Below are 11,444 nucleotides of genomic sequence, written 5' to 3' on the forward strand. Positions count from 1 at the left end.
ACTCAAAGCTTTTAAACAGGTTTTGGAAATCATTAAGATGCGGTTTGTAATTTTGATCCCAGATTTGCCCTCTCAGTTTATTTGGTTTCAGATGTGGTTATTTAAAAAAAAAAAAAGGAGCAGCAATCATTACACCAATCAGTGCAGCCTTCTTTAAAGCCAGCTTCCAAGCAGTCTACACTATAAGTCCAAGAACATTCTGGAAACGTCAGAAAACACAAGTTCGTTTTTTTATATACTGTATATTTGTATTTCCCATGAGAAATTCAGACCTGTATGTGCACATTACTCAGGAGAGTTCTTAAAAAGCGGGTACAGCAGCTAACATCTTGCACACAGGCCATGTTTCTCATATCGCATGGATTGCAACAGGACGACCACCGAAGAAAGTCTGACGAAAAATGTCCACGGTGCTCCGTTCTCATAGCCTGGAGGGCTGAAATTCTTCTTCAAGGACCTCCTCCACAGTCGCGTTCTCATAAGCAGGAGGGGGTGTGAGGGGCTCCGGACGTTCTGCCCGCTCTTCAACACCTTTGAGTTCATGGGTATCCGAGACAAATCGCTGCAGTTTTGGCGGCATAAGCAACCTGAGGCGGAACCGGGACTGTAGATCTGCCTCCGAGGCACGCCGTGTGCCTGGTGCCACCGAAACACTGAACGCTTCGACCACAGTTTCTCCGTGGGCAGGAGGCTCAATGACCACGCTGTACGGAGGGGGCTCCACTGGGGTTGTCCCTGGGCTGGAGGTGATGGTCCAGATGGTTGGTCCCGATAAGTAGCCAGTAGTCACCACCTCCTCATATGCCGGTGCCTCATAGGCCTCGTTGTCTATGCTGGTAAAAGAGAGGGGAAGTAGTTAAAAACACAAATCATTATAATAGCTCCACGCTTTCCACAAAGGAGGATTCTCTGTCCTCTCAACAAACAATAATATCTACCATATTCAAGCAATGGGATCATCAAGTGCATTCTGGCCCCCACAATCACAGGCCTCACCTGTTTTAAAACACTATGATACCAGATGTGTGTGGTATAAATAATAAAATTAGTATTATTATTAAACAGTGAGGGCTTCTCCCAAAAGAATTCCGGGAACTGTAGCTTGCCAAGAGAGCTGAGAGTTCTGAGGGGACTCCTACCCCTTTCACTGGAGCTATAGTTCCAAAACTTTGCTGCAGAGAAGGAGTGACTATTAAACCTACCGTAGAATTTGATAGACTTTTAGGGTGCTTCCAGGTAGAATCCCACCCCCAGATAACAAATCCTTTCACTCTTGCCCCTGGCTTTCTTGAGGTTGGTTCAGATGCAATGCCAACTCATGGTTTTCATTGCTTTTAAAAACCAGCCACAAGCAGTTTTGTTAATATAATCCTGCAGTCCTCCACTGGGAATATTTCATATAATGCATTATTTGATTCACTGACCCAAGAGGAGGTGGTAACTGGTAGCTCAGGGGAGTTTTTAAGACTTTAGGCCTAAGTCAATGGAGAATATATCAGTTACAAGCTATTTGCCACTACAGTTAGGTAGAATTTCGAGCCATTGTAGCTAAACAGCTGAGAGCTAATATACCTCAGAATGGGCTGTTGCCTTCATGATCAGCTTGTAAGCTTCCCAGAATTATTGGTTGGCCACTTGGAGTGTTGGTTCTGACTTTTAAAGCCCTAAACCCCCATCGTTCAGCCCAGACGCTGAGGTCCAGCTCCAAGGGTCTTCTGCCATTTCTCTCACGGCAAGTAGTGAGGTTACAGGAAACCAGGCAGAGGGCCTTCTTGGAATGTCCTCCCATCAGATGTCAAGGATATAAAGAACTACACAACTTTTAGAAGACATCTGAAGGCAGCCCTGCATCGGGAAGTTTTTAATGTTTTAAGTTTTATTGTGTTTTTATATTTTGCTGGAACCTGCCCAGAGTGGCTGGGGAAACCCAGCCAGATGGGTGGGGTATAAACGATATTATCATCAGCATGCAGGACAAACAGATCCATGGTCTGATCTGGCCATGCTCTCTTCATGATCTACCACAGGCTACCTCAACCTCGGCCCTCCAGATGTTTTTGGCCTACAACTCCCATGATCCCTAGCTAGCAGGACCAGTGGTCAGGGATGATGGGAACTGTAGTCTCAAAACATCTGGAGGGCCGAGGTTGAGGAAGCCTGGTCTACCACAATCTGCTCTTTGTATAGACTACCTCTAAAGGGTCAGCATATGCAGAGGAGAGGAAAGTAGACGCAGCTGCTTACCCAGCCTGACTTTGCCTCCGCGAGCCTGGATTATTTTCTTCCGCTGGATTGCGTTGCTTCAGGTAGAACTCCGTTGCCAAACTAATGAGGTAGCCAAGCAAACACAGACCCCCTACTGCAATGAAGAAAAATCCAACAGGGTTGATGTCAGTGGAGAGGGCCAGCATGGTTATTCCAATGAGAAGCGTGGCGGTGAACAGCACCATTAACGTTTGACGGAGGCTCTTCCAGTGTGACGCGGATAACATGGCAGAGGGAATGGTAAGCGTGGCAGTCAATGCGAGAAAGCTGGGCAGCGGCAAGAATGGGGATCTGTCAAAGAGATGAAAGGCAGTGATGCTGATGAAGAGACACGGGCACATGCGACTCAAGCACACGGCAAGGGTCTCAAATGACACGCCATGTGCAAGCCAAGTACCTGATGACATGAGTGCAAATATATACAGGCAATCATTCCAATGAAGTAACCACTTAGAGCTATTGAAGCACTAGTCCTCATCCAGGATAAATATACAACATAATGAAGGATTAGGGCAGGGGTAGGAAACCTTTGGCCTGGGGCTCAAATGTGGCCCTCTGTATCTGGCCCCTGGGACTCCCCAAGCTGTATCCTCCCACCCCAAGCCATACCAACCCTCCTCAACTACTTTTGCCTACTGGGACTGAGATAATTCCTCTTGCTGGATGGATGGAGAAACGTGTGTGGGCCTCTGGTTGTGGAAACAGCTGACTTTTTCATGGCTGGAATGTGGTCTCTGTTGCTCCACCTGCCACTAGTATGTGGCTTCCGCCCTTGAGCTGAAAGACATCCCTCATTCCTGGAATAAGGAGGATGAGCGGAGAGCTGGCTCTTCCTTAGACTTCGCTCTTGAGCAACTGTGGAGAAGCTTTGGCTTGCCAGATGATGCCAAACTCCAACTACCATAATCCTTGGCCATTGGCCATACTTGCTAGGGCTGATGGGAGTTGTAGTTTAGCAACATCTGAAGGGCCAAAGGTTTCCCCCGCCCCTCCTGCCCTAGTGGATTCTCAAAGGAAAACATGGAGATAGAGATAGATAGATGATAGATAGATAGATAGATAGATAGATAGATAGATAGACAGACAGACAGACAGACAGATAGACAGACAGACAGACAGACAGACAGACAGACGGATAAGATGAAAAATGTTAGGTCATAGTTGAGTGAAAATAGATACCCTTGAATAAAATTGTGCTGTTCCTTTAAAGGGCTACATGAATGCTCCTGCGGATGTCTAGATAAGCAAATATATTCTAATATATAATTTTAACGTTAAAAACTGGTCCAAAATTGCTGCGAACACTAGGAATTGGAAGTGCCATCTGGACTTCAACTGGTAGGTTGGCAACCCAAGCCAGGGCATGGTGGCCCACGGGGGTCGTTTAACCGGCCCACAAGCCGCCCCTGAACCGAGCAGCGAGTCCCCCTGTGCTGCGCTAAACGCGGCACGGGGACTCGCTTCCATGGTGGTGGAAATCACATCTGCACAGACACAGATGCCGGAAATTGTGGGCATGCGTGCTCATGCGCACGCTCATGCGTGCACACAATCTGGCCCACAGAGGGATCTCCGCTGGACTGAACCGGCCCAGGCGAGGTAAACCTTGCCAACCCCTGGCCTAATCTAAGGTGGGTTGCAAAAACAGCACTACCACCACACAAATAGATTGTTGGGGCAATTTTTTTATTGTTTAAGCAATTTTTTAAAATTAAGAAATTAGCCCCTGCATGCATGATTGAGATAAAAGTGGTCTGATAAGGCTGAAAACTACTGATCCTAGTACATGTCCGTGATAGTCATGCTAAGATGCAGACAAAAGACCAAATGCAGCACTTTAGAGAACTAATTCCAGCTTTCCTTGTGGAACCTGAAGTGCAACAAAGGCACGCTAAACTGACCCTAGGCAGACACAAGAAATAAGCAATGGGCAACAATAGCATTTCAACATAGCTTTTTGCGTCTCTCAAAAGGTATAATATCACACATAGCCATGAGGACATACCCAAAATGCAATATGCATCGGACAAAAGGAATTTGCTGCCAGGACAAATTCCAATGGAATCAAGCAACTACACAGAAAAACATAGGGTGGTATTCAACTAAGCTTTACTTGGAGTAGACTCATTGAAATTAATGGACCTATCTCAGTATGTTCATTAATTTCAATGGCTCTTAGTTGAATTCCACCCACACATTTCAGTACAAATCCCACACAACGATCACATTGTGTGAGACTTCCCAACATCATTTGTCCCTCTTTTCTATCCATCCATCCAAAATAGCTAATTGGACTTGCCAATGGGGAAGATAAGTTTATGTTTTCTCAATGGCTGGGGAAGGTCTTTCTTCACAGCCTGGAATCTCTCTGCTCCTTTGAAAAGCAGCACCTTTGGGCTAGTGGGATGGGCAAGTTTGAAAGCCAATGCAGGCAGAGCCAGGTAGAAAGCTGACACAGCTGTGGGTTGACTAAAGATGAAATCACAGTGGGGTGCAGTTTTCGCTCTGGGAATCTGGCACAGGATCAGTGGTTCTGCTGCACACCGCAGGAATCCCCTTGCTTCCCATATGTTCTGTCTGTACATTTAAATTGTAAATAAAAGACATGAAGGAGACGTTGTAAGTCTCCTATGCTGCTTTACCCAAGAGAAATGAAACCAGGAGACCCTAAGGGGTCCGTGAATGGGCTTCAGGGGGTCTGTGAACCAGGCAAAAAAATAGGTAAACAGGTGGAAAAAAATCCAGTGCAATAAATAATAATCATAGAGGTGGCACTGTGGGTTAAACCACAGAGCCTAGGACTTGCCGATCAGAAGATCGGCGGTTCGAATCCCTGCGACGGGGTGAGCTCCCGTTGCTCGGTCCCTGCTCCTGCCAACCTAGCAGTTCGAAAGCACGTCAAAGTGCAAGTAGATAAATAGGTACCGCTCCGGCGGGAAGGTAAACGGCATTTCCGTGCGCTGCTCTGGTTCGCCAGATGCAGTTTAGTCATACTGGCCACATGACCCGGAAGCTGTACGCCGGCTCCCTTGGCCAATAAAGCGAGATGAGCACCACAACCCCAGAGTCAGTCACGACTGGACCTAATGGTCAGGGGTCCCTTTACCTTTTAAATAATAATCATAATAGTTTACTTATACCTACTGCTGATAAAAAAGCAGAGAGGCTCACCCAGTCTGATTTAACTGCATCCTTTGCTCCCCAGGTGAAATAAATGGCCCTCTAACTTTGGCTTCACTTGCATGTTCACAGCACAGTCATGTTGTTCCCTTTGATGTCTGACAGCAACACAAGCCCTTTTAAACAGCTGCTTTCGTGCAAGCATGCATGGTCATCATGAGGCAGGCTGTGCCACTCATGGACATTGCTCCTTTCAGGCTACAGGGAAATCCCAGATGGAGGAAGTTCTGCTATTGGCCTCTGTTTTGCACTAATAATAGCTTTCTTACTGGACTCTCGTTTCCCATGCCTTTAAAAACAACAACCACCAAAGCTCTGTGTCTGCCTGAGCCTAGCAGCAGTGCAGGAAAATTCCACTCTGCAGAGTCAGAGACGGAAGGTGCTTGCAAAAACCCAAACAAAGGACAGAGGAAGAAAAGGAAGTGAATAAGAAAAAGGAAGAAAGGGTGGGGAGGGGTGGCAGGAGTTGTCTGAAAAAATTATCTGTCTCTCAGCTGCAGTACCTTTCCTGGTATCTCACCTTCACGAACCAGCGTAATAATAATAATAATTATTATTATTATTATTAATTATTTATACCCCGCCTATCTGGCTGGGTTCCCCCAGCCACTCTGGGCGGGTTCCAACAGAATATTAAAATACAATAACCTATTAAACATTAAAAGCTTCCCCAAACAGGGCTGCCTTCAGATGTCTTCTAAAAGTCTGGTAGTTGTTTTTCTCTTTGACATCTGGTGGGAGGGCGTTCCACAGGACGGGTGCCATTTACTAGATACATTTATCTAGCATGCATATATATATATATATATATATATATATATATATATACACAACACATGTGTTCCAACAACACACTTCCATAGACAATAAACATGGATACAACCCTAGATTCTGAAGGATGGAGGGGAGATAGAATCATAGAATTGCAGAGTTGGAAGGTATCCTGGGGGAGGGTCACCTTGTCCAACCCCCTGTAATGCCGTCCCAGGGTAGGCTTGAACCACCAACAGCCAGAAACATTGACCCCCTATGTACATCCAGATGGAATTTCCGGAGATTTTTTACTATAGTCAATCATCTGATTGAACAGACAAGCAACTTTCTGACTTTAAACTAGCTCACATGCTCAGTAGGATTAACAGCTATAGTTTTGTTTTTTTAAAAAAACACACAAAAACCCCCACTTTCAGAGTGTCTCTAACTGTGTATCTTCCAATTGCGTTTAGGCTATCCAAGATGGCTGAGAAATGGTCATGTAAGCATCATACATGGTATGAAACAAACACTTGAGCAAAAGAAAGCCCAAGCGAATCCAAGCATACCTATAATTAACATAATTATGATAATTAATGTGGTGTAGTGGTTAGCTTCCAACGAAGACCAGGGAGGGAGGGAACTCTTCTCAGCCATGAAAGTCACCAGGTTACCTTAGACCAGTCACCATCGCTCAGCCTAAACTATTGTGAAGATAAAATGGGGAGGGGAGGTTGCTAAACACTACATTCCTTAAAGAAGGTAAAGGTAAAAGGACCCCTGACTGTTAGGTCCAGTCACGGATGACTCTAGGGTTGCGGCGCTCATCTCGCTTTACTGGCCGAGGGAGCTGGCGTACAGCTTCCGGGTCATGTGGCCAGCATGACTAAGCCGCTACTGGCGAACCAGAGCAGTGCAGGGAAACGCCATTTACCTTCCCACCAGAGCAGTACCTATTTATCTACTTGCACTTTGACTTTCGTCACTGCTAGGTGGGCAGTGCTTTCGAACTGCTAGGTGGGCAGGAGCAGGGACTGAGGAACGGGAGCTCACCCCGTCGCGGGGATTCGAACCGCCGACCTTCTGATCGGCAAGCCCTAAGCTCTGTGGTTTAGACCACAGTGCCACCCGTGTGCCTTAAAGAAAGGCACATTAAATTGTAAATATGTATATATTATAAATGAATTTATTTACACACAGAGAGCCAAATCTTCACTAATTAAAAATATAGCTCGTCTTTACTCTTAAATCATGGAAAACTGTTTTAAATCTTATTCAAAACATAACACCAATTTCTTGATTAACCTTTAAGATACATTGCATTTATGATTCATGGTTATTGCTGCAATGTAACGATGAAACATGCATATATTATCAATGACAGCTCACAGCCTCATGCTTTGAGATGCTGCTAAATCTGTATATTAAAAAAAAAGCTTAAGAAGTATTGTAATAATGATGACGGAAGAAAAAAGTGGCAACAGTAGTTTGGAAATGCTGACTCAACTTTACAGGAGTCGTTAGTTTAGTGGGTTTGTGCTTTTTTCCCTCCCTATCTACCAATCAAGCTTGTTCATAATTCAGGCTGCAAACCTAAACAGGCTTAGTAGAGAGTAAATCACACTAAGCACAGCTTACTCCCGAGTAAATATAAATGTGATTGCAATGTCTGAGCACCAGCTGACTTCTTGCACAGGACAGAAGGAACTATACTCAGGTCATTGAAAGCTTTGTAAAAGGATTCTGCTGCTAAACAGAAACACACATGTGACCGATGCTCTCAGTATTTTTCATTTTACTTTGTCGCATGCATGTACGCACCTCGGCTACTTTCGCAAGCAACACCCACACAAGTCTCTGACAGCAGCAGCCCCTCACCAGCCCTGGTCACTCACCAAACTTGGATGCTTTGGACCAGCCTCAGCCATGAGGTCTTCCCTCCTGTGGTCATCCCCAGGTAACTGATTGCAAGCTCCTTTGCCAGGGCTCCCAGCAAGAGAAGAAACGCCAGCAGCTTCCCGTCTTCACCGTTTAAGGGCACATCCAAACATCCAAGTTGGAAGTTGCGAGTGTAAAAACAGAGAGCTACCCCTTCTTAGATTTCACGATCTTTCCCCCCAAATAGTATTGTCTCCTTTCTTCACGTGAGAACGTTTTTCTTTCCTCTTTTGCCCTCCCAGCTGGGCCTCTTTAAAAGAGCAGGAAGGCAGCTGAGGAAATGGGTGGCGTATTGCAAAGAGTGAGTAAGGGGTGTGTGTCAATCTGCTTCTCCAGCTTCTTTTTCTTACTGGGGCGAAGATCTCTCTCTCTCTTTTATCTTGTAGAAAGCCTTCAGTGACACCTCCCTCAGCAGGGTGGGGCATTAGGCCCATCCCTAAATCACATGGCATGTACATAACTATTTATGAGCTCTGTAAATATATAAACTATGTGTTCTTCCTACTACTCAGGTTGCCTGGCAGGTACCGGTTTTAGTTTACACCCTTGACTTCTGTGCTATATGGACAAAGAGGGAATGGAGCTGCGGTCAGGTCAGTCACCTTCCCAGACGACAGCCGAGGCAGAGTGTCTCTGTGTGATTTAAGGAAAACACCTGGGGATTAGGAGCACAGAATAAAAGCGGAGAAAGTTCTTGTGAAATTACAGCTGTGTTGTTGAAATCTTGACAACTGGGTGAAGGATCACTGAAATATTACCCCAACCCAGGATCTAAACTTGCAAAAAGAACTAGGCATTAGGGAAGTGATTCAACACTGTAGATCAGTGGCTTTGAAACTTTTTGGCTTCTTACTGGCCAGCAAACAAGCCTTTCTCTTCACAGAACTGAGCTAAATGGCACATGCTCAATTCCTGAGCTTGGAGTTCCCCAGAACAGTTTGAAAACTATTATCTGAGATGGTTAGCCTTTCCTGGCCTGCGAATTGTATTTCAAACCATCTGAAGGCACCAGTTGAGGAAGGCCAGTGTAGATTATTATGTTTTGACCCAGCTAATGGGAAAGCCCCACATTCCCTGCCTGGTACTATATCTGCACATCAGGAACACTATGAGATGAGTACCAGGAAAAAGCCAGACACTCTTCCTTGTGGAGCAATCATGCACACATTTCCATGAAGCCGTGCACACTTCACAGCCTGCTATCCTGGTCCCTGCTAGCAGAAGAGCACTACAATCCAGAGCAGGGGGTTCTCAAACCACAGGGCCCACTTGAGAAAGTAGAAAATTATGGAGGCCCATCAGTCACAAGTTAATGATGCAATGGAAGAACCAGTCACCAAACGGCAGCTGACTCAAGAGTGGAGTTTGGCATAATCAGCTGGCAACTGGCTGACATAATTTTCGATTTAAATCTAATCCCTCTTTCGAAATTGTTTCTGTTTTTCTTAATCCCTCAGTCCTTTCTGTTCTCTCTCAGCCCACTGATGAGGTGACTGCCTCAGGTGGCAAAGTCCACAGGGGCAGCAGATCCCAATGTAGATCTTTTATTTCTCCCTTTTTCCTGATTTAGATATTCACTTCATTCCTGGTGGGGGAGGCACCATTTGGTGGTTTGCTTCAGGTGCCAAAACATCACATGACCACAATACTATGCATGCAAAGGTATTGCTGTGGAAGCCCCAAACAATAGCAAGCCCTGAGGGATAGCTCCTTCGGTAGAGAATGAGATTTAATCTCAGGTTTATGAGCCCCACATTGGTGTGAAGATTCCTGCATTGAGGGGTTGGATTAGATTACTTTTGCGGTCCCTTCCAATTCTACAATTCTGATTCAAGGTGGCTTATCTAATATTTGAAGAGAGGCTATGCCACTGAAGTTCACCTCAATGTTTCCCTTTGGGATAACTTCAGTGGCAATTCTGCCTGGGTGTATCCTGTCTCAAAGGCACCAAATGGATTTGTGTGCAACCTGATGTTACATTAACAGGACAAGTGAGCCTGTTGTTCTTCAAAAACACCTTTTGGATGGAAAGCATGGACACGAAAGCAAAACTTACCCAACAGAATGTGGGAATGATACACAGCCATTATGTGTTCTTAGCTTAAACCAGATGTACACCCGCAGGGAACACCTCCAAAAAGAGACAAATCTAATGGTGATTTTATTAAAAACTCTTCAAATGATACACACAGCAGGGGAAATGAGATCATACTTATTCGCTCCTAGGACAAAAAGTTCAGCTGAGGAGTTCTTTTTAGCTATCATGGCTGTGCACCATTTCCTGACAAGTGTGGATCACAAGCGCAACTGAATGAAAACCGAATGCCACCCAGGTAAAAGAAGAGGCAAGGCCATTCATATGCCAGTTGAGGCTCTGTATGTGGGTGACCAAAGCTAATATTTTTATGGTTTTTCATCATGGGAATGTGTTGAAAACACTCCCATGAATGACTGCCCACTTTACAATTCATATTCACTATATGACACATGAAGGGAGGGACACGGGTGGCGCTGTGGTCTGAACCACTGAGCCTCTTGGGCTTTCCAATTGGAAGGTTGGCGGTTCGAATCCCCGTGACGGGGTGAGCTCCCGTTGCTGTGTCCCAGCTCCTGCCAACCTAGCAGTTCAAAAGTACACCAGTGCAAGTAGCGGGAAGGCAATTGGCATTTCCGTGTGCTCTGGTTTCCATCACAGTGTCCCGTTGCACCAGAAGCGGTTTAGTCATGCTGGCCACATGACCCGGAAAGCTGTCTATGGACAAACGCCGGCTCCCTTGGCCTGAAAGCGAGATGAGCGGCGCAACCCCACCGTTGCCTTTGACTGGACTTAACCGACCAGGGATCCTTTACCTTTACCTTTATGGCACATGGAATAGAGTTGTCTTAGTGTCATAAGTAAGGATGTCAGCTGGGGAGCCCATTGTTCAATTCTGACTTTAGCCAAGAACTCACTAGAACTGTGAGGCTTGGGAAAGACTGTTTTTTGTCTCAGCCCCCCTTTCCTTCCTTGTGGGGATAATAATCTGGCTTATCTTGAAGGGTTGTTGACCATGTATATAAAGCAGACATAAACCACACTGTACCCATGATAAATATTATTATACCAGGCCTACTGTCTTGTAATACAAGTTGGCTGCGTCGGCTTTTAAAAACATACAAAATATACCAGTGTGCTGTACTATCTGTGAAGTAGATCAGCTGCACACTGCTCTGCCTCTAAGCAGCCCCTAACTTTCCCTCTCTTTCCAGTCACCCATTAATTCTCCAGATCACCACTTTCCTAGGCTGCCGTTGATTTGCCTTATCTT

The 11,444-nt window shown here is 45.5% G+C and overlaps 1 protein-coding gene across 2 annotated transcripts; it reads right to left on the bottom strand.

The window, feature by feature from the left end:
- Positions 1-110: 110 nt before the first annotated feature.
- Positions 111-8,974, bottom strand: TMEM139 (transmembrane protein 139). Of its 2 annotated transcripts, XM_053371191.1 has the most exons (3): positions 8,094-8,974; positions 2,245-2,556; positions 111-833 (listed from the first exon to the last, which is right to left on the bottom strand). In XM_053371191.1, the coding sequence occupies exons 2-3, from the start codon at positions 2,490-2,492 to the stop codon at positions 422-424; spliced, it is 660 nt and encodes a 219-aa protein (XP_053227166.1). In that variant the 5' UTR covers positions 2,493-2,556; positions 8,094-8,974; the 3' UTR covers positions 111-421. The 2 variants fall into 2 exon arrangements, with proteins under 2 accessions (XP_053227166.1, XP_053227165.1); XM_053371190.1 differs by lacking the exon at positions 8,094-8,974 and having other exon boundaries at positions 2,245-3,259.
- Positions 8,975-11,444: the final 2,470 nt, after the last annotated feature.

This window comes from Podarcis raffonei, chromosome 17 (assembly GCF_027172205.1).
Source record: "Podarcis raffonei isolate rPodRaf1 chromosome 17, rPodRaf1.pri, whole genome shotgun sequence".
NCBI lineage: Eukaryota > Metazoa > Chordata > Lepidosauria > Squamata > Lacertidae > Podarcis > Podarcis raffonei.

Bases quoted from the DNA above. Each gene is read 5' to 3' on its own strand.
- TMEM139 (XM_053371190.1), bottom strand. From the start codon at position 2,672: ATGTCATCAGGTACTTGGCTTGCACATGGCGTGTCATTTGAGACCCTT. The intron at 834-2,244 runs GTAAGCAGCTGC...CTCTTTTACCAG, and splicing joins CGGAGGCAAAGTCAGGCTGG to CATAGACAACGAGGCCTATG.